The sequence below is a fragment of the Podarcis raffonei genome, chromosome 8, assembly GCF_027172205.1.
Source record: "Podarcis raffonei isolate rPodRaf1 chromosome 8, rPodRaf1.pri, whole genome shotgun sequence".
NCBI lineage: Eukaryota > Metazoa > Chordata > Lepidosauria > Squamata > Lacertidae > Podarcis > Podarcis raffonei.
This window is the reverse complement of record NC_070609.1, coordinates 379,243-402,239: the sequence shown is the minus strand read 5'-3', so window position 1 is coordinate 402,239 and position 22,997 is coordinate 379,243. Positions and strand designations below refer to the sequence as shown.

At 52.2% G+C, this 22,997-nt stretch overlaps 1 protein-coding gene across 2 annotated transcripts; it reads right to left on the bottom strand.

Annotated features, from left to right (window-relative positions):
* Nucleotides 1–856: 856 nt before the first annotated feature.
* On the bottom strand, nucleotides 857–22,838 carry SAE1 (SUMO1 activating enzyme subunit 1). 2 transcript variants are annotated; one of them, XM_053397612.1, is made up of 9 exons: nucleotides 22,711–22,803; nucleotides 14,659–14,770; nucleotides 9,217–9,390; nucleotides 8,493–8,635; nucleotides 8,106–8,205; nucleotides 5,518–5,623; nucleotides 2,332–2,476; nucleotides 1,357–1,426; nucleotides 857–1,116 (listed from the first exon to the last, which is right to left on the bottom strand). In XM_053397612.1, the coding sequence occupies exons 2-9, from the start codon at nucleotides 14,737–14,739 to the stop codon at nucleotides 1,024–1,026; spliced, it is 912 nt and encodes a 303-aa protein (XP_053253587.1). In that variant the 5' UTR covers nucleotides 14,740–14,770; nucleotides 22,711–22,803; the 3' UTR covers nucleotides 857–1,023. The 2 variants fall into 2 exon arrangements, with proteins under 2 accessions (XP_053253587.1, XP_053253586.1); XM_053397611.1 differs by lacking the exon at nucleotides 2,332–2,476 and having other exon boundaries at nucleotides 22,711–22,838.
* Between the last annotated feature and the right edge of the window lie 159 nt (nucleotides 22,839–22,997).

Genomic DNA, 22,997 nt, shown 5'->3' with positions numbered 1-22,997 from the left:
TGAGGGGGGGGAGGAGGGGGGCCCGGGGTCTGTACTTTGGGGGGGAGGCAGAATTTTGTATGTTTCCTTTTCAATAAAAACTGGACTAAGAAGTTGTATTGTCAAGGCCTACATGTGATTTTTGCTTGTAAACAGAGGACATAGGAAGTGGCTTTGGCCCCCATGGTCAGGCCTGGCAGCAGCGACTCTCCGGAGGGGGGGGGAGCCTTCTCGGTGGAGCTGGGGGGCTTTGAGCCACAACTTGGTAGGTACAACTGGAGAGGGGAAGGCCCCCCCACTGGAGCAGGCCGTGTGGGATATTGGTCAGTGGGGCTGGCTGAGCTGTTGTGATCAAGAGGGCTGCCCCACGGAGCCGGAGTGGGCCAGGCGGTCAGCTCAGGGCCCAGAGGGAGACCAGCCCAGGTCTTTCGAAGCCCCCCCCCGGCAAGCGCCAAGGTGACCTTTCTCCCCAGGAGGAATGCAGAGCTGACCCAAAGGGACCTGCGGCCTGCCTTGGCCAGCCTCCCCTTCGCTTCTTCAAACAGCAGGGTGGGCATTCTGCTGACCCTCTGGCTGCTTGACCACAAAGCAGCCCCACCCTCCCATGATGCTGCGCCAGGAGCAGAGGACCCTGTCGGGAGCCCCTGGCTAGGACCCCCCCCCCGCCCGGCTCTGCCAAGCCACAGAAGAGCACCTGGCCAGGTTAGCGGGGGGGACCACCTTCAGCCCCAACAGCTGCTGGGCACAGGCCATTGCCTGGCCCCCAGACCTCCCGTGCCCAGCCAGGCAAGAACAGTCCAGGGCCCCCTGGGGGGAAACAGGAACAGAGGGCCCCCCCCACTCCTCTCCATTGAAGGACAAATAGGCTCCAGTCAAATGGTACTAAAAAAAGTTTATTAGTGCTAAAGTAACACACACACCCCCATCCATGGCAATGCAGGAAGAGGGGCATCAGCAACAGCCCCCCCATCTCCCAAGGCCAGGGGTGTCACAGAGGGAAGAGCCCCGTGGGGCTGTGGGCAGCTGGTCCAGGACTAGCAAGGCTCAGTTGGGGGTCAGGCACTCCACCATCCCGTTGCCCCTCATGCCGTCAAAGAAGAAGAAGTTGTTGAGGGGCGCATCCCGCTGAGAGAGGGCCTGGAGAAGGGGGGGGGGAGGCAGCGTGAGCAAAGAGGGAGAGCTGGGGGCCTGGAAGACCCATGCTGCCAGGGCCCAGGGGGCAGCCAGGATCCTCCCCACTCTTCTCTCCAGGAACGTCCACAGTTGTGGGGCAGGGGGAAGAGACACCAGATATGGCCTGCAGCTGTGCTGCTTGTGGTGGGGCCGCAAGCAAGAGCCGCCCCCCGCCCCCTGGGGAATCCAGGGCCACGGCCTCACCTTGACCACCTCCTGGCCCAGCACTCCTCCGACCACAGCGCAGACGGGAGCCACTTCGGAGCAGCAGGAGCTGAGAGAGAGAGAGAAAGGGGTGTGTCGGAGGGGGGCCCTGTGGAGACATCTCTTTGCAGAGCCCCCACAGAAGCAGCATGCCAAGGGGAGCGTTTTCGGCAGAGGGCAGCCACAGCCCAATGTAGTCCGGGCAACCCAATCCCGGCCTGGTCTTGTCCGTGGGCATTCCACACAGTCCTGAGGGGGCTGGGCAGGCTGCCCCCCTCCCATGCTCCAGACAGCCTTGCTAAACATAGTCCCCAGCCGCCGCCGCCCCCCCACATTCTTCCTCTCCCAACATTCTCCGTAACCCCTGGTGGGCCGCAGGCAGAGACATGCCAATGTGGTGGGGGGCTCAGAAGCCTCGCCTCGCCTGAGGGGCACAAGAGGGCCTTCCGCTGCTGCCCCCCCAAGGTCACAGAGCTGCCCCCTCCATCCCCACAAGCAGCAGTGCAGCACTGCGGCACCCGGGATTGCCCAGCGACTGAGGCCCTTTCAGGATTAATGGCCTGAACTCGCCCAAGGGAAAGGCACGGCAGCCGCTCCCTCAGCCACGTGGAGCGGAATGGCCAGCGCTCAGAAGAGCCCGGCAGCTGAAGGCAGCACAGGCCGGTCCCTGCTCTGGCCCTGCAGACCCACGTGAGCCTTCAGAGGGTCGGGTCAGCCCTCCCAGAGGAGGAGGAGACCAGTGTGGTCCTGCCAGGGTTGAGCCACCGCCCTTCCCAAAACGCTGGAGGTGGGGCATTGCAGCCCGGGCATTCAAGGTCCCACAACTCGGATGTGCCATGGGGTACACAGGGCCGACTCAGGGGAGCGCTGACGACAAGGCAGCAGCAAAGCCTAGCGGTGGGGGTCCGTCCTCAGGGGTCGTGGCCCCCGGGCAGCCCCTCCTCTGTGGAGCAGGCTCAAGGGGCCGCCACCCACCTGGCAAAGTCATCCGGGAGCAGGTCAGCCGCGACCCCGAGAGAGGCCAGCACGTCAGCGCGCATCTGCAGGAGCACCTCGGCGTCCTCTGAGCAGCTCTGCAGGGAAGGGTCCCGGCCCTTGAGGGTCCGGAACCTCAGGAGCACTGCAAGAGGCGGCGGCAGAAACAGCATCACAACCCGTCGCAGCCGGCAGCGCTTCCCAAACACCCCCAACCCAGACCCCACACCGTGTCTGCTGTTGGGGGCAGGTTCACATCCAAACGACCAAACTCTCCCTTGGCTTGGCTGGGCAATGAGACCCCGTCTCATGGATCCCAGGGACAGCCACCTCCAGAGCCCCCGCCACCCAGACGGGTACGTGGGGGGCAAAGAACATGCAGACGGTCCCGTTTGCGCCCAGTGCCCAGCCCACTTGCTCCCAAAGGCCAAGGCAGCTCCTCCCAGGGCCAGCAGGCAGCCTCTTCCTCCTCCGCAGGGCTGCTCTCTGGAGGCCCCCTTTGCACCCCCGGAAGGAAAGGCCTTTGCACAGACCGCCTCCCGCCTGCAGAGGCTGCGCATGGGTTCAGCCAAGGCAAAGCAAGAGCAATCTGCTTAGCGCTCGGTTGCACGTGGGCCAGAGCCCACAGCTAAGCAGGTCCGCTTCTCCCACCCGATGATGGGGAGGGACAGCAATCCTGTTCAGTTCCTTTAGGGATCTCTCTGGTGCACAGGATCTCGGCAGGATTACTTTCCCTCCCTATCAGCTGATGTGAGTGTGTGTTGGGGGAGGGAAGCATTCCTGCTGCAATGCTGTGGCCGGCCTCCCTCTTAAAGGCGACACAGAGCAGGGCTCTCTCCCCCTTCCAAAGGAGGGGAAGCTGTTTCAAAGGGCTCTTTGCAAAGTCACAGCCCCACCCACCTGCCAAATTTGGCTGGCGGCTGCACCAAGGTCAGACCTGGCCTCAGGCAAAGCCCCACCCAACAGCAAACACAGCCTACTTGGCCCGCCCAATTCCTTTCTTGCCCTGCTGGGAGAGAAGTGAGATCACCCAGCAAGGACAGGTCAGCCAAGCCAGAGCCACAGGGACCAAGGGGCAGCTGATGTCGCAGAAGACTGAATCGGGATTAAATACGACCATCACAGATTGGAGAGCTGGGCCCAAACAGCAGAAGGAATCTCAATAAGGACAAATGTTAGGTTCCGCACTTAGGCAGGAAGAACCAGATGTGCCAATGTAGGATGAGGGACATGTGGCTCACTAGCAGGACATGTGGAAAGGATCCCAGGGTCTTGGTGGACTACAAGCTTCACATGAGTCCACAGTGTCAGGCAGCAGCAAAAAAAGCCCAAATGCTAGAAGTCTAGTGTCCAGATCAAGGGAAGTAATAGTTCCACTCTATTCTGCCTTGATCAGACCACACCTGGAATACAGTTCTGGGCGCCACAATTTAAGGAGGAACATGTGCAGAGGAGGGCGACCTAGGTGATCAAGGGTCAGGAAACCAAGCCTGATGAGGAACGGTTGAGGGTGTTGGGTATGTTTAGCCTGGTAGAGACCGAGATGGAGATATGAGAGCCATCTTCAAATATCTAGAGGGCTGTCCCATGGAAAAGGGAGGAAGCTTGTTTTCTGCTGCTGCTCTGGAAGGTAGGACCTGAACCGATGGAGTCAAATGGCAAGAAAGGACATTCCAACTGAACATCAGGAAGAAAACTCTGGCAGTAAGAGCGGTTTGTCAGTGGAATGAACTCCCTTGGGGGGTTGTGGACTCTCCTTCCTTGCAGGTTTTAAGGCAGAGTTTGGATGACCACCTGCCATGCGTGCTCGAGATGAGATTACTTCATTGCAGGGGGTTGGACTAGATGACCCTCGAGGTCCCCTGCCAGCTGTAAAATCCTACAATTCTGTGATAGCAAAGCCTCACTGGCACCCCAGCAACAGAAACAGAACTCCAGGGTGGCCGGAAGAGGGGACTGGCTAGCCCCACTGCTGTTATCCTAAGTTCTCACAGTCCTCAATTATTATATATATATATATATATACACAGGCAAGAAGCTGGCATCAACACCGACTGGCTCTCTGAGGAAATGGCCCACCTCCTGATGCCCCCTCCCTCATGCTCTGAGCCCAGGAGCCCAATGAAACTGGCACCAACAGCCCACGTAGTCCCCTGTCCAAACATGCCATTGCTGCCCCTCCTCCCAGACCCCTCTCAAACACCGATTAATTCAGAATACCTCCACTTTGTGTAGCTAAACCCCAAGATGCAAGAATCTCATTGCACTGATGCCAAGCATTAGTAGAATAGCAGCAGCAGCAGGAATGGCAGAACAGGAGAGTTGAAAGGGACCCTAAGGGTCATCTAGTCCAACCCCCTGCCACGCAGGAATCCCAGCTGAAGAATCTCTGACAGGAGGGAAGGAGCTGTGTTTGAGAAAAGCCAAGGAAGCAGAGAAGTCGGGGGAAATCTCCCCTGAGGACCTTCCTCTCCTGGTGGGGTTCTTGACAACCCCTCCCTCCCGCTGCCCTGGGACTGTCTCCGCACTCTTCCCAACAGGGGCTGCCTGCGCACACCAGGCCCACACAAAGGCCTTAAAGCTTCCCCCATTGGGGAGGGGGAAACCGTGAGGGCAAAGGAGAAAAATGAGCTTCAGAAGCGACACGGACTGGAGCGAGACCAAGACACAAAGCAGCTCTTTGACTTGTGCAGTGCCCCAAGAACTAGGCCTCTTACCCAGAGCAAGGCTGATCAATAAGGACACACATGAAGCCCCACTGGCTGGAAAGAGGGCTCCCACTTCCTCCGCCTGGGGCGGTGGCAAGGGGCAGAGCGCCTGCTGCTTGAGCCCGGCAGCCTTGCCCTGGCAGGGAACCAGGTGGAGCCGACGGCCGCCCACCCCCCGCAGGCCCCGCTGAAGAGAGCTGGGTCCTTGTGCCACCAAGCAGATTTGTCCCGGGGATGAATGCCGGGCCTGTTCCAGAGACAGCCCCCCAAGCCCCTCTGCCCCCCACCTCGGCTGCACACGGGTAGGACTCTCCTTGGGAGCGCAAGGGGCTCACGTGCCGGCAAGCGGGACACAGCTTCATTGTCTGCTGGGGACCAGGAGTCATGTGGTCCTAAGAGCAGTCAGGTGACCAGCTGCAACACCAACTGCCCTCCTGCTCACACTCCCCCCCCCCATAGACGCTCCCGCTGGTCTCACCTTGAAGAAGGAAGTAATCGGGGGCCGTGCGCTTCAGAGCAGCCTTGGCCTTCTCGCCGCTCCAGTCGACAGTCAAGGCCTCTTTCAGGAGGCAAAACTTCACACACTGGGGGGAGAGGACAGAGAGCCCCACCAGGGTCACGTGTGCAGCTGCCTGGCTTAGCCACAAGGGGATGCCCCTTCCAGCAGCTCAGGGCGGCCCCATTCCCTCTTCCTCCCATTATGGCCGCCATTGTTTTCAGTGTCAAGAGAGCAGGTGCTGCCTTTCTGTTCTCCTTTTTCACAGTTGCTCCTTCTGAACGGCCCGGCTGCCCCACCCAGAGACCCCCACAGCAAAGGGTGGGAGGTTGAGGAACGGCATTTGGGCAGGAAAAGCAGGCTGGACCCCTTGCAAGGCCCCTGCCATGGATGCTGAGTAGCAGCGGGAGGCAGCGGCTGGGAAGAAGGCTCAGAGCCCGGGGCGTGGGGGCGGGACAATGATGCCCGGTCAGAGGGAGAAGAGGAGGCAGACGGGGAGGAGGAGGGTCGCAAGCTGAAGAGGCAACAGGGTTTGGTGAGCAGGGAGAGGCTGTGGCAGAGAGCAGACCAGGATCAGAGGCAGGAGACAGAGATGAGGCAGCTTGCTGGAGAAGCCTGTGGGTCTCTCCCTCCTGCTGTGACCAGCTCCCCTCCCCGCTAGTCTCCTAGAAGCCAAAGAGGCATGAAGAAGGCAGAGCAAAGGCAGGCAAGAAGAAGGGACTCCCCTGTGGGAAGGCAGGGGTCTCCAGTCCTTGAAATTGCCTCACTGGGGCAAGATCTACCGGGAGGAGATCTACCAGGAGGCCTGGCCTCCTGAGCTGTGTTGTCTCTTTGAATAAAGAGAGTGAACTTCACTGGCACTGTGTGAGTTATCGCTGGCTTGATCCTGACACCCCCCCCGGGGCAGGGGGCTGAGGAAAGATGGGGCCTGATCTGACAAGCAGCAAGGAGAGCTGCCTCCTGACGCCACGCTGGGCCAACTCATGACTTACAATGTGCTTCCTGCCTATTCAGGAAGGGGCTGTGGGACTGCTAGGATGCAGACAGAAACCGCCAGGGGGAGCTCAGTTGCACAAAGGCACCACGAATGGGGAGCAGAGCTCTGCAAGAGAGCACCCCAATCTGATCTCTGGAGGCCACGACCTGTGAAGTGGATGAAAGAGGCAAGAAGCAGCCATTGGAGCTCTGAGCTGTGCCTGACACTCTGGCCTCCATCCTCCAATACCTGCGGTGGTATAACCAGGTGAGAACCATGAGGAGGCTGCACATCTGGCAGCCCACACGGAGGCTTGGTTTGAGGAGAGGAGATGGCAGCTGCTTTGCCCCTCTCCAGCCAGGGTTTGGCTTATCTATGCTATCAGAAGCCAGGCTGAGGGCTTGGCTGTCCTTTACAAACCTGGGTCACAGCCCATGGGGAAAAGCAAAGCAGCTGTGATCTCCTCTGTTGGGAGCTTCACTAAGCCATGGTGTCGCTTAAACTAGTAGTCTATAGCTAGCAGCTTGCCATGCTAGCTCAGAACTGGCAGGTTTATGTATCTAAAAGACATAGAACTGGCCAGAAACCTGGTTTCTGCCTCTTCAGTTGTAGAAAGGCTTCAGAAATCCATGGGCGCGGACTGGAGATGGCTTAGATTATGAATGGCCCGGGCACTGAGCGCGGTGTTTGCTAACAGACAACTATCAATGAACCACCAGTTCTTTATTTGTTACAATTAATAACCCATCCTTTCTCTTGGAGGACCCGACAACCACATGCACCCACCATCGCCACCACAGCCCCACCCCCTCACACAGCCCACCACTTCCGGGGGCCTCCCTGCCCCTCCCTAAGGAAGAATCCCAAAATGCTTCCAAGATATCAACCCTAGAAACCTAGCTATATAGGGCAGAGGCAAGTTGACTCAATGGGCCTTCTCTGCTCCAGTCAGGGTCTGCCCAGCCCAGCTGAAGCGCAGAGCTTTCTGCAAGGATCAGTCCTTACAATGCACTTAGGAGCCAGAAGGGCCTTGCTTTTGTCCATATAGTGAGCAACAGGACACAACATCCTTTCCTTTATCGTTTTGCACAGAGGCATTCATCTGAGGCAGAGGCCATGGTCTGCCCAATGCCAGGGCTAGATGGGCTTTCCACATGAGGCTCATTTACCCCCCTGAACTATTCCTTCTCATCTCGGCATCTTTTAATTCAGGGATAGGACAGCTGTGATGCTGAGACTCCGATGGTCAGGAACAAGGGGAATTCTAGTCCAACACCACCTGAAAGCCCACATGGTCCCCGCCCGGCTCTTAGGGGAAGGCTGGGACGGTGAGCTTGTCTGGAGCCCAAGCAAAGAATGAGAAGCACCTGACAGACTGAGAGGGCTGGACTGGGCCAACGGCAGACCTGCCTGAGGGAGAGGGAAGAGGAGGAGAAAAGGCAGACTCAGCTCAGAGGAGTTTTGGGGGTGAAGACCAGGAATGCAGCTATGTGGCCACTGCATAATGTGGCGTGGGGGGGGGGGGGGAGGAAGCAAGGCACAGACCCGCTCCTGCCTCTGTTCCAAATGGCCAGAGAGCTCTCCCAGCACACACCTTCTTCACCAGCGTGGTCTCTGTGAAGTCCAGCTTGGCTTTCTTTGCGTCCGGTCCATCCTCCACTCCCTGGCTGGCTTTGGCAACCTTCGTCTTCTCTCTGCAAGGCACGGAAGCAAATTAACACTGTGCCCCCCTCCCCTCCGGCCAGTGGAGGAGCCCTGCTCCACAGCGGCCTGAGTTTCAACTGGTTCTGAGTTTCAACTGGTTAAGAGTCGGTGCAGCGCTAGAGAGGAACCTGGAGAGTGGGCACAGGATGGCTCTCGGGCTCCCTCCAGTGGCCAAACTCCAGAGAGGTTTCCCCAAGCAGCACCTGACAGGCCTACAGCCCCCCCCCTCCACGAAGGGCACTTCCCAGCCCCCTTCCCAGCTCCCAGGCAGACTCACTCCACAAATTCGTGCTCGCCCAAGTTGGCAAACATGTAGCCATGGTAGCCAAAGACGTCTCCCGCAAAGAACTTGACGCCGTTCTTGTGGCATATTTGGTCGATCTTCACCAGGACTTCCTGGGAGCAGCACGTCACGCAGACCTGGAAGGCGAAAGCCCCGGGGCCAGAGGTCAGCTGCCTGAGCATATTATTCAAATTGTTTATTCAATTTGTATGCTGCTCTTCGTTGAATGATTACAGGGCAGCTTACGACATAAAAACACAAAATGCAGAACATAATATAAAAAAACCCAATAGCCGCTCTGTACAGACACAGTTTAAAAGGCTACAGATTTCATCAGCCCAAAAGAGGAACCCTTTCACCCGGCACCTGGAGGTGTCAGGCGAACCTTCCTGGGGACGGCATTCCACAAACAGGGAGCCACTGCAGAAAAGGCCTCATTCTCATGTCGCCACCCTCCAGACCTCTCATCTAGCTCAGGCTGCCAAGTGGCCTGTGGGACAGAGACTTTCTAAGAAAGGCCAGAAAAGCCTTCATTGTCATCTCCTCTCTCCTACATGCCGGCTGGCCTCTGCTTTAAGACCCCCTCTGACAGCACCAGAGAGGGCAATCTGGGAGCAGAGGCACTGTGAAAATGGTGGCCCAAAGTGTGCCATGGGTGCCCACCGAGGCCACTCACTCGGACTGCCTCGCCTCGCTGGCTTCTCCCGCCAGAACTCACCACGTCAAAGCGGGTGAAGAACTCCTCGGGCTTCTGCTCGACGTTCCCTGGGTCCGCTTTCACGTCCACCATGGGGTTGAGGTCCTGAGCCCGCTCCAGCGAGGCTTCCGCCCTGTTCTTGCCCAGGGACCCCCCAGGGATCAGAAACTGAGCTTGCGTATCTTCCGGCGACACCTGGGAGGGGAGAAGGAAGTAATCAGAGCTGGGCAAAACCCCAGGCCTCCTGGGAGAAACAGCAGCATCAGGACAAATGAACCTCACCCGAAGCCACACAGCAAAAGGTTTCATTTATTTACTGCATCTACGTCCCACCTCTTCCTCTAAGGAGCTCAAAGTGGCGTACATGGTTCTTCCCCTCCTACAACAACCCTGTGAGGTAGGAACTTCTGCCAGGGACTTCTAGCAATTTATCTCTGGAAAGCAGAACCACGGGAGGGAAGCAAGATCTCAGCGTGGTTCATGTGCATGAAAATGCAAGCTAAAAAAGCACGGGAGGGAAGAAGGGGAAGAAGACGAGGGGGTATTGCTGCCCTTTGCTATTATTATATTAAGTAACTGGAGTTTTATGATTTTAACTGCTCTGTGGTCTCTTGATGAAGGGCGGGCCAAAAAGTTAATGAATATTAATAGTAGTAGTACCCACAGGGCCTCCTGTTCCAAGCTCATTTCATTCACTTCTTTAGGTTCAAGGATGCCTAAAAGGTTCCCGTCCCCATTTTATCCTAACAACAACAACACAGTAAAGCAGACAAAGCTAAAGCACAGTGATTGAGCCCAGGCGGCCCCGTGAGCTTCGTGGCTGAGTGAGGGTTTAAAAGTGGGGCTCCCTTGCTGCAGTCCTGGGTTCTGCCATTTATTATCAAATTTGTCTATTGCTCCTCTTCTGTAGATCTCAGGGTGGTTCGTTTACATGAAAATGCAAGCTAAAAAACGCAAAATACGTAACAAAAACAAGAACCAAAACAAGCTAACAACCCCCTCCCCCAACACATGCAAAAGGGTACCAGATGTTAATCAGCCCAAGGCCTGGTGGAAGAAGGTTTTTACCTGGCACCAAAAGGTGTCTTATGAAGGTGCCAAGCGAGCCAGTCCATTACCGAGGGAAGACACCAGTCCAGCACTTCCACTGATGTAGAGAGAAGTAGAGCTACGTGTCATCAGCACATTGCTGACAACGCCAAACCTCTGGATCAGGCTTCCTCAACCTCGGCCCTCCAGTTGTTTTGAGACTACAGTTCCCATCATCCCTGACCATTGGTCCTGCTAGCTAAGGATCATGGGAGTTGTAGGCCAAAAAGACCTGGAGGGCTGAGTTTGAGGAAGCCTACTCTGGATAATCCCACTCAAGAGGGTTCATGTTAAACAGCACAGGGGATAAAATCAAACCCTGAGGAACCCCCCACTGAAGGCTCCACTGGACCAGAGAACACTCCCCCAGCAGCACCCTCTGGGAACAACCATCGAAGCAGGACTGGAACCACCGCAAATAGGTGCCAGCCACCCTCCACTTGGACAGCCGCTCCAGAAGGATTCTTTCTTCTTTGGTGATCCTTCATAGCTGAGCAAGATTGTCTTCCATGAACACAGCTTAACAGTGAGTCCGTAAGTGACAGTGGAGCCAATTCTGGATCCACATGTCCTTCCACAGTGGGAACATTGGTTCCCAGGCAGGAGTTGGTCCCAGTGTGGATTCACCAAGCGTGGCTTCCTCTTCGCACGTTTCTCCCTTGCGTCCTGAGTTCAAGTGTCTTCAAAGCCCAGGACACCTTTGGGAAAGGCTGTTCTCCAACAGGAGCACTTGCAGGCCAGTGTTTCCCAGTTGTCAGTGTTTATGCTACATTTTTAAAGATTTGCCTTGACAGTCTTTAAACCTCTTTTGTTGACCACCAGCATTACGCTTTCCATTTTAAAGTTCGGAATAGAGTAGTAGCTTTGGAAGACGATCATCAGGCATCTGCACATGACCAGTCCAACGAAGCTGATGTTGAAGAATCATTGCTTCGACACTGGTGATCTTTGCTTCTTCCAGTACACTGGCATTAGTTTGCCTGCCTTCGCAAGTGATATGTAAAAATTTTCTGAGACACTGTTGATGGAATCTTTCCAGGAGTTGGAGATGGCATTTACAAGTGGTCTGTGTTTCCCAAGCCACAGTAAAGTGACTGCCTGGGGTGACCCTACTGGGACCACCTGCTCGAGAACTTTACCCAGGAAGGAAAAATGAGTCACTGGTCAGTAGTTACTATGGTATCCCAAAGAATTTCTGCCCCTGACCGTGGAGGCAGAGCGCACACATCCTGGCTAGCAGCCATCAACTGCCTTCTCCTCCATGAATACTTATTGCCTCTATACCAAAGAGCTCCTGGGAGGTACCTTTTATGTCAAGAGCTTATGCAGCACAAAAGAGGAATGGGGGAGGGAGTTGAATTCAGTTCCGCCACATCCAGGTGGAGCTGAGACCCAGAAAAAGCCCCGTCCAATCCAGCTGCACACTCTGGCAAAGCACGTGCCTGGTCTCCCAGCTGCTGCCACTCAATCTGTCCTTAGCGACTGATTTAAGAGCATGGGGTGGGGGGAATCAGTTGAAGCCATGGCAAATGGAGAGCTGGCACATTGTTCTCTGGCAGATCTTCTCTCTCACAGTTCAATGCTGCACAGGAAGTCAACAGGCTCAGTTTTTTGTGCAAACACAGAATGAGGAAACTTCCAGCTGCTGAAAACTCATGCAGCCATCAGAACCACAGGAGCGACTGAGGAGTTAGAACACCTTGAGGACGGCTCAAGAAAGGGAAACGCAGGCTCTCTCTTTGCTGTTTTCTCTGAGGGGACTATATGTGCTGGCTATGTACTTTGGCTCTCCCACCCTGATCCTTGCACACTTCCTTCTCTACAAATTCTTGCTCCTCTTCTGGCTAAGAGGCCCGTTTGCATCCTCATTTCAGCGCGAAGGAGCTCCACCTTGTGGCCCAAAGTCGCAAGCACTGCCGTGTAGTGGGAAAGTTAAGCCTGCTTTCCACACCCAAAACTTACACAGGGGCAGTGCTTCCCCCCCCCCAAAATGTTTAGGGGTACTCTCATTTTGACTCAAGAAAATCACCATTTTATAGTTCAAATCACAAAAAATAAATACGGTAAATGGACAAAAGTACAAAGATTCACAAAATGTTTAGGGGTATGCGTACCCCCAGAAAAAGCACGACAAAGGGGTTACATGCCAGGGGTTTGTGTGCAAAGGCAAAATCATGCAAAGTCAGGAAGACCCCCAGAATGGCCCTGCCACAGGTCCATCCTTACCTTACTGGACTCTGGAAACTGGGAGGCTCCTGCAAGATCTCACAGAGCCCCCCGACATCTTGCAAAAGCACCTCAAGATATTGCAGCAGCCCCTCACAGCCTTCCAGAGGCCTCATGCGACCTTCCCAGAGCCTGACAAACAAGGCGGAGGTCTAAGAAACTCTTTGTGCAGCAGGAGAACCCAGAACAGAAAGATCTTCTGAAACCCTCTGGCGTTACTTATAGGGCTCCAGGAAGGTTGAGAGATCTTGGTTGAGAGGTTGAGAGCCCCTTCTAACTGTCTCGCACCCACCCACCTTCACTCTCCATTTCTTATTTGTTTTCCTGCCACCCATGCAAGGTGCAATCACATAAGTAAATCACAAGTTAAATTGGGGGTCTACTGTACTTATCTAATCAAAATATCTCCCCCTCCAAATGCTTTTTCCCTCATGCCTATTTTGTTGTTGTTACTGATTTCTAAAGTCTTTGAATCTCCAGATTTTTTCAATACTTGATTTACACCTGGTTACAAGCATCTCTCATCGGGGGAGAGTGTATTTCTAGACTGATTTGTGTTGTATTCTGTGTTAGTCGTCCTCAAGAGAAGACCCACTTAAATTAAAGTTCTCGAGCCACAGCCAATGATTTCAGTGGCTCTACTCCAAGAAGGACTAACACCCTCAGGAGAACTAATGTCGGCTGCAGCCCTTCATTGGCAGAAAATACGCACAAGGAAAGGTTGTGGCTGGTGCCACCAGGAAGAGACTGGGCGGGAAATGCCACAGGAGAAACGCCACAGGAGCCCTGAAGACTGAGAGCCAGGGTGGCAGAGTGGTTAGTGTCAGACTAGGACCTGGGAGAGCAGGGTTCAAACCCTCATCTGGTCATGAAGCTTCCTGGGTAACCTTGGGCCACTCACTCACAAGGCCTAACCCACCTCACAGGCAGAGAAGCCAGTAGGAGAACACTTCACTCTCCCAGCACATTCAATACAAGATCTCAAAGCAGCTGTCTTATTACAAAAGAATTTCAGAAACAGACTTGAAAGAGAAGTCGCTGAATTACAACTTATTACTAAATTGAAAGCTATGGAGAGCCCTGGATTCTTGTCTCATTACACGTGCTAAAGCTATTTTTGGTCATCTGCATACTATCCCTTGCTTTTTCCTGTAGGACTAATTGCAGTTTTTACATGAATAGAATCTTTCCTTTTATTTAAAATGCATCTCTGGGCTATTTGTGGGGCATAGGAATTCGTTCTTCTTTCCTTTTTCCAAATATAGTCTGGCCCCCACAGGGTCTGAGGGACAGTGGCCTCAGGGGTCCCAGGCAAGGACATTCCTTTCTTGAGAAAGTCTCCATCTCCCGGCTTGTGACATACAACCCTCTCCTCGCCACATATGCGCTCTCTGTGGGGCTTCCCTTGCGCTTGATCTGGAGGCCGCAGTTGGCGCAGAATGCTGCAGCACGATTGCTGACAAGAGTGAGGCCTTGAGGGAAAAAACACCCCAGTGCTCAGAGATCTGCACTGGCTGCCCATTTGCTACCAGACTGAGTTAAAGGTGTTACGACCAGTATATGAAGCCCTTAAGGACTTGGGACCACTTATTTGTGAGATCACCTTGCCCCCGTGGGCCCACTCAACTGCTTCGATTGAAAGAACTGGCACTCCTACAGGTGCCACATAATACTTGTTCTGCGTTTGTAAGAACTCAGTCATTTAGTGAGGTGGCCCCTACACTTTGGAACTCCCTGCCTATTGACATCAAACCCTCGCTGTATTCTTTTCGGCAACTGCCAAAAATATAATTGTTTAGACAAACCTACCCAGATCTTTGGAAAGTTGAAGTGAGTTTTAATTGGTTTCAATCTATCGTTGTTTTAAACTTTTTGTGTGTTTTAAATGATCGCTGTAATTTTTTGTAGGGTAATTTTTATCATCTTTTCTGTAAACCGCTTTCAGGCCCCCCCCCCCCCAGTAATCAAGCAGTGTTTAAATTTCATGAAATAAATAATTTTATGGACACGCGCTTTTGAGTACAAAGGGGCAAGATCACGTATATCCTATTTCCCTTTCCAGGATCAGGGGACACACAGGGCGGCCACAGGAAGCCCAAGGGAGGAGGCCCCCCAGGACCCGCTCCCGGCCCCTTGGGCAAGACTCACCTGCTGATGGTCGAGCATTGTCAGGGCTTTGACTCCTGCCAGGATTAGGTTCTTGGCCACTTCTGCCCCCAAGCCTTTCATGCCCACCAGCAGCACCCGAGACGCCCGCAGGCTGCAGAATACAAGAGGAAGCCATCAGTGTCCCGGTGCCCATAGCAGGGCCTCCAGGAGGCAGAAAGGAGGCAGTTCAGCCCTCCCCCCCAAAGGCACAAGATGCTGGTCAAAAGGAAGTGGCCCAGGATGGAGATGAAAGGGTTAATCCAAGGCCAGCGGACGGGATCCTTTTGCCAAAGGATCAAATTAACCTGACGGGTTTTGATCTTCAAAGCTCTGAAAAGAGCTATATTACCCCGGGGGTTCTAATGGCAAATTTTATCCCTGCTATTCCTTCTTTTTATTGCAGCTTTTCTCTCCTGTCTTTGCTGTTCTAATCCAAAGAGGTTGCAACGAGAAAATGGCAGTACGTGTTGCTGAGGGTGATATTTATAATTAGAATCATAGAATGGAAGGGTTCCCGGGGGTCATCTAGTCCAACCCCCTGCAATGCAGGAATCTCAGCTGAAGAATCCCTGACAGGTGGTCATTCAAATCTATGCCTAAAATCTTCCAAGTGGCCACTTGCTTACTGGAATAAAGGGGGTTGCCCCTCACTCCCATCTCCTCCCCTCTTGAATTTTCCCAAATGCCAACCTCTAGAGAGGATTATGCAGTGATTTATGATAGCCAGGGAGAATCCTGGTATCACACTCCCCCTTTGACAAGAGGGAGATTAAATGGAATAAACCTCACTGGCAGTTGCCCTGAAGGAGCCACTCCTCACATGGAGACAAGTTGCTCTTTGCGGATGAGGAGCGTCTGGGTGAGAAGAACTGCCATCGGGCCCTTCAGGGTAGCTCTTAGGGCAGGGGTAGGCAAACTAAGGCCTGGGGGCCGGATCCAGCCCAATTGCCTTCTCAATCTGGCCCACGGACGGTCTGGGAATCAGAGTGTTTTTACATGAGTAGCATGTGTCCTTTTATTGAAAATGCACCTTTGGGTTATTTGTGGGGCACAGGAATTAGTTCATTCACACCCCCGTATAGTCTGGCCCCCACAAGGTCTGAGGGATAGTGGACCAGCCCCCTGCTGAAAAAGTTTGCTGGCCCCTGTCTTAAGGCACCAGCTCAGCAAAACCTCCCTTCTATTTTTGAGGCGGGAACTAATTACGACTGAGGCGACCCATCTGCCTCTTGCCCAGGGCGCAAATTGGCTGCTGGCTTAATAAGAGACATTAATTAACAGGCAGAAGAACAAAAGCAAAAAGCTTATCTTAACTATCAATCAACCCCATTGATTGTTGGTATTGCGCTGCAATTATTGGCTAAGCGATGGCAAGAGATCAGAATGAAGAAGGTGCGCAGAATGAGGAAGGAAAAGAGATCAGAGAAATGCCAGGCTGAAGAACCCATAGGACCTGGGGGGAGGGGGAGCACCGATCGAGATGTGCCTGAAAATGAGAGTGGAATGGAAAAGAGGGAGATGGCAGAGGATGGAAGGGAGGACTGGAATGGAGGACTGGAACAGATCAAGGAGGAGAGAAATGGGACCGAGGACAGAAAAACCCATGAAGGAACCTTCTGAGATGGCCAAGCGAGAGCCGGGAGAACAAGGATCTTGTGTGCAAGTGGAGGAAGACTCAGAGGGATAGGCCACCCAGACTCTGGAGAAAGAAGGGGGCATGGAAGGCCCTTCTTCCTAAACACAGAAACTCTGGGACTGGGAGATACGGAATTGGGTATGAACTAATGGACATACAGTAAGTAAAGAGTTAGGGATCATTATCCTAATAAGGGAACCTCTTGGAGATAAAACCGTTATACAGTCAGACCTTGCGTTACTTCCGGGTTTTGCCACTAGTGCCTGTGCAGCTGCTAAATCACGCCACACACAGTGCTTCGAGTTGCAGGCATCTCACGTTATGGACGGGCCTCCGGAATGGATCCTGTCCGTAACATGAGGTACCACTGGACTGGACTGGAGGAGGACTTTTCTGGATATCGAGGGATAATAGCAATGGAAGATCCCCTTTGGGACTTTTCCCACGGAAAGGAAACTGAATGAACTTGAGGTGACTGAAGACGGGGGAAATGTCATCTAACAGACTGAAACCTGCAATGAATGGGGGGAATACTTTGAATAACCTGGATATACCGTATTTTTCCGTATATAAGACTAGGTTTCCCCCTAAAAATAATGTCAAAAATTGGGGGGCGTCTTATACACGGATACATCTTCCCCATTTTCTTAAACTGGAGTCCCCCAAAATAGGGGGCGTCTTATACATGGGACGTCTTATAGACGGAAAAATACGGTATATCGTGGGCAGATGGAGAATCTAAGGTCCCTGCTACTTCTTTCCTTTATCTCTCTTTTTGATTTTTTAAATGCCCCTTTGAATGATATGCAGCTTTTGGCCTTTATGGGGGACTCATTTTATTTTTGCATTTGGTTTTTTTCTTGCCTTCTAGTTTAGGTTGACAGGAAGGGGATGAAGGAGAGACCAAGAGGCAGTGAAGGCTCCCGTCTTTGCCCCCCCCTTTCGTTCCTTTTCTATTTTCTAAGTTTTATTTCTATTGTATTCTATGTTGAAAACTTTCCATAAAAAATTCAGATAAGAATCCCACCCCCGATGCGAAGGCAGGCGGACATTTTGAAGGGGCAGCTCTGAAGAGGGTGGAGAGAGGGGCAAGGGGTGCACTTGTGGGGCAGAGCCAGGAAAGGGGGCAGGGCAGGGTGGATAAAAATCAAGGATTTTAAAAAAATAAATAAAAAATTTCAGATTTTAAAAATTGAATTCAATTTTTTTAAAATTTAAATTGGATTTTAAAAAAATTAAAACTGGATTTTTAAAATAAAATGCTTCTGGAGGAAAAATATCTCTAAAGATAGTTTTCTATTTAGGTTACGTTATAGTCCAAAGGCTGTTCGTCAGGAAATAAGGATTCAAGTTTTTCATGTGTGCTAAAACTCAGTCTAAGAGTTATTTTGTTTTTTTAAATCGTTTAACCACATTAGTTAACAAACATGGATACATATGTTATAATGTTGTTGTTTCAGTTAAATAGTTTAAATTGCTATTAAAGAAATGATTGTTTTTCTCTTTCCAATCAAGTACAGCAGAAAAGTTGTCCAAATATAAACAGTTAACTTATGACACCTCACCATAATTTCATAATTATCTGTCTACATATTTCTAATAGTATCACCAAATCAGGAATTGTTGATATAAATGTAAAAACTACTCTGAAAATTTATGATTCCAAAAAGGAAACCCTCCTCTGGTTGTAAATATTAAGGTGATACCAGCAAGAACGAGTCTTTCTGTAAAAAAAAAAAAGATTTCAATCAAGTCTTACTGACTAGTGATTTAAATTGTGATTTAAATCAATTTGATTTAAGTCAAATGCCAGCCTGCATGAGGGGGCAGCCCTGAGGCCCCGCTGGCCCCCCAAGCCGGCGTCTGAGGGGCCAAGAGGAAGGAGGCCCCGCTCCCTTCAGGCCCCCACCAAATGGCCACGGCAGCTTCTGAGGGAATTTCATATCAAAAAACCAGTAATTGTTGATAAAACTGTAAAAAACTACTCTGAAAATTTATGAGTCCAAAAAGGGAACCTTCCTCTGGTTGTAAATACCAGCAAGAACAAGTCATTCTGTAAAAAAAGAGGATTGAAATCGGGTCTTACTGACTAGTGATTTAAATCAAATCCACCCTGCTTGAAAGCAACCAAGAACCCCTCACAGAAAATGCTGAAATGCAGCTGGGGGGCTGGAAAGGGGGGCTCAGCGGCCCCCTCATAAAAAGGGCTCCCCTTGGAAGGAAGGAAGGGCCCAAGGCCTCACCCCCAGGCCTCTCTGAGGGGAGCCTCCCCCCCCGGCCATTTTGTGGAGCCTGAAGGGAGCGGGGCTTGATTGAAATCATCTTTTTTTACAAAAAGACTCATTCTTGCTGGTATCATCTTAATATTTACAACCAGAGGAAGGTTTCCTTTTTGGAATCATAAATTTTCAGAGTAGTTTTTTACAGTTTTATCAACAATTACTGATTTTTGATATGAAATTCCCTCAGAAGGTGGCCTGGCCATTTTGTGGGGCCTGGAGGCAGAGAGGCCTCCTTCCTGTGGCCCCTCAGATGCCGGCTTGGGGGCCCAGCGGGGCCTCAGGGCTGCCCCCTCATGCAGGCTGGCATTTGATTTTAATAAAATGGATTTAACTCTCAATTTAAATCACTAGTCAGTAGGACTTGATTGAAATCATTTTTTATTTTTTTTATTTTTTTTTACAGAAAGACTCGTTCTTGCTGGTATCATCTTACTATTTACAACCAGAGGAAGGTTTCCTTTTGGGAATCATAAGTTTTCAGAGTAGTTTTTTACAGTTATATCAAAAATTCCTGATTTGGTGATACTATTAGAAATACCTAGACAGGTAATTATGAAATTCTGGTGAGGTTTCATAAGTTAACTGTTGATATTTGGACAACTTTTCTGCTGTACTCAATCGGAAGGAGAAAAAAATAACCATTTCGTTAAAAAAAATGTAAACCATTTATTTAACTAAAACAATAACATTGTAGCATATGTATCCATGTTTGTTAACCGATGTGGTTAAATGACTTTTTTTTATAAAAAACACACTTTAGGCTGAGTTTTAGCACACATGAAAAACTTAAATCCTTATTTCCTAACAAACAGCCTTTGACTATAATGTAACTTAAATAGAAAACTAGAAAGGTTTTCCCTCCAAAAGCGTTTCATTTTTAAAAATCCAATTTAAATTTTTTAAAAATCTGATTTTTTGAAATTTTTCTATATAAAAACCATTCATTTTTATCCAGACTGGTTTAAATGCCAGCCGCTCGCCTGGGGCCCCTCACAGGCCCAACCAGCCCCCCTGGCAGCCATTTTTTGTGGCCCTCGCGCAGGAGGCGGAAGGCTGGGGCCCAGAAGCTTCCATGACCGTTGAGGGGGAGGGGAGGGACCCCCAAAACCAGGGGGCTGCCGCCCCAGAAGGGGCAGGAGAAGCCCAGGGGGGCAGCTGGTGTGGGAAGACCCCCCCATGGCCAGCCCAGCGCTCCTGAGGGGACCCCGGAGGGCAGCCATGACCCCCTTGCTCCGAATGGGGGCCAGAAAAAAGGGGCCTGCCAAGCACCTGCCCCCCAACAGGCCGGCAGCAAGGGAGCTGGCGGGATCCAGGGGGCCCGGCAGCAAGGGCCCCGCTGTCTTGAGGTGGGGCAGCACCACAAACCCCCAAGGCCGGTGTGGGGCAGGCTGGAGCGGCGCGCTGGGAGCCCGCCAACAGGTAAGCCCCCCTGATCTGCTGGGATCTGGGGGTTCTTTGTGGGGTATTTACGCTCCCCCCCATTTTTCATAGCCTGCAGCCCCATGAGACGCCTCCTTGTCAGCGAGAGACGGGGCCTTCTCTGCGGTGGCCCCCATGCTGGGGAAGCCCCAGGAGGCTCAGGCGGGTCCCCTCTCAGCCAGCAGAGGGCCTTGGCCTTGCCTGGCAAGACAACCCTTCCAAAGACGGATGCCCCACTCTCTTTTAAGGGCATAGGAGGGGCCCCGGCGCTGAATCCAGCCCTGTGCCCTCACAGCGGCCAGCGAGATGCCCCCAAACAGGAGCCCCCTGGCAAATGCCGGAGGGAGACCACAGGCAGCACTGGCCATCTCTCTCTGCCAGGGAGGCTGCCACTGAGCCTGGTGGCAGGGAGTTCCACAGTCCCTGTCTGCCTTAGATTTCGATTCGTTTTGAGACCGTGTTTTCGGAGGAGCCACCCGATGTAGCGCTTATGCAACCGCTCTGAGCTCAGTTTTGGCGGGGAGGGCGGGGTATAAACAAACTTTATTATCATGATTTTTTATTATTATGCATTTGGAAGGGGAGGAGCTTTTGTGCCTTTATCCTGTGTTTTGTGTGCTTCTCTTTTCTGCTGTGAGCTGCCCTGGCCTCTGTGGAGGAAGGGCGGCATACGGATTCAATAAATGATTGGCTGGAGTATTGTTCACGGGGGGTTGAGAGAGCTGTTGCTGTTATTGATATTATTGTTGTATTTTTAGTTTTGGATCTTACGATTTACGTTGAATTTGTTTCCATTTGGTTGTGTACTTTTTGATGTGTTTTATTTATTGTTTATGACTTCTGTTATGTCTGTAATGATGTAAATCTTGTCATACTGTAAGCTGCCTTGAGCAGTTTCAACTATGGAAAGGTGGCATACAAACAAAATGATGATGATGATGAAATGACAGGGCGGCAGGAGCTCCTGTGTTTCCCAGACCTTTCACATAAATCGGTGGCTTCCACCCGCTTTGCCCTGATGGCGCAGCTGCACTTGCTTCTCTGCCCTGAATCCTAGGGATGCGCCTGGAGCTTTGTTTTAAGCCGCCATTGGGGAGAAGGAAAAAATGCTCCCAAGGGGGGGGGGGGTTCGCCACAGGACTGGGCAGGGTAATGGGACCATCGAGATGTCCAGCTGTCCTTTGTCAACAACAAATGCTCGCTGTTTTTGGTGTTGAATATATGCTGGATGGTCATTGATGGACCTCATAGGCATCTCAAGCCATTTGCACATCTTGCCCTGCAAGCAGTCCATGCAGAATGTGGGCCCCCTATATATAGAAAGAAGCAAACCAGGGATATTTGAGGGGGCAGGCTAGCGGGGGGGGGCATGACTGACATCATAGCAGGATCCTATACAAAACACTGTTGCTGTTTGTAGGTTTTATTTCATTTGTTTTTATCTTATATTTTGGAAATGTACATCTTTTTTTCCCCTTTAATTTTTTTTGGGGCCCCCAAGAGTGGTGCCCTAAGCTAGAGCTTCTTTAGCTTATACACCTGTGGAACGCCCTCCAATCAGATGTCAAGGCAATAAACAACTATCTTACTTTTAAAAGACATCTGAAGGCTTTCAGGGAATTTTTTAATATTTAATGCTGTACTGTGTTTTTAACATTCGGTTGGGAGCCACCCAAGGTGGCTGGCAAAACCCAGCTAGAGGGGCGGGGTATTAATAATAATAATAATAATAATAATAATAATAATAATGTGTAAATCTGGCACTGCTTCCCCCCAATGGCAAAGCTGCGCTTGCTTTTCTGCCCTGAATCCTAAGCATGCGCCTGAAGCTTTGTTTGAAGGCGCCTCTCCCCGCGACTGACAAGGGCCATCTGGGAGAAGGAAGGTGTGCCACAGGACCAGGCCTTCTCCAAGATGGTCTCCTGCTCCCAGGGAGGAGGGACCTCACTCATTCGGGGCCCTGGAAAGCAAATGGGGTTGGCCAGGAGCGCCAGGGGGCCCAAGCATCCTCCCAAGGGCAGGATTCAGGTTTGATGTGGCCCTCAGCTCCTGAAGCTCATGGGGCCCTTTCTATGTCCAGCTGTCGCTGGTCAACAACAAATTGTCACTGGTTTTTTGTGTTGAACAGATGCTAGATAGTCAGTGATGGACCTCATAGGTATCTCAAGCCATTTGCGCATCACAAAAGATGTATTTTATCAAAGTAATTGTTGAACTGAAATACAATTGAGAAGAAGTACATTAATGGTGAAATACAATTAAGAAAAAGTATAGTAATAGTGAAATAATTATTAAGTTCTAATTTAAAATGTCTGGGGGTCCATGACTTACATCATAGGAGCCTACACAACACAAAACACTGTTACTGGGTGTTGGTTTTATTTAATTTGGTTTTTTAAATCTTATATCTTATGTTAATACTGTATTGTGTTTTTAATGTTCGGCTGGGAAATAAATAATAGATCATCATCATCATCAACTTGTATTTTGGAAATGCACATCCAGTTTTTTTGGGGCCCCCCAGAGAGTGGGGGCTTGTAAGTAAAACCGGCGCTGGGACGGGCCTCGTGCTCCCCGGGAGGAGGCCTCTCCCCCGGCTCGGGGCCCTGGGCAGCAGGCGGGCTTGTCCGGCGGGGAGCGTGGGCGGCCGAAGGGCCCCACCATCCTCGGGGCTCCCGGGCCAAGCGGCGCAGGCAGGCGGGCAGGCGGCCTTACCGTTTCTGCGCCTCGAGGCCCCAGAGGCGGATCTGGCGGTCGTACTGGGCCGCCTCCTCCTCGCTGATGGCGGCGGCGGCGGCGGCGCTGGCTCTGCCGGCCTGGTCCTTCTCCTCCTTCTCCACCATGGCTGAGACTCGCCGCCGCCGCCGCCGCCGGCCCCGCCCTGGCCCCGCCCCCCGCCTTCCGGCCGCGCTCGGGCGTTTCCGCCAGTTGTCGGGCTGGGCCGCCGCCTCGGCCCTGGCGGTGCGTGGGGCGTGTCGGGCGGCGCCGGGCGGCTGCTGCGT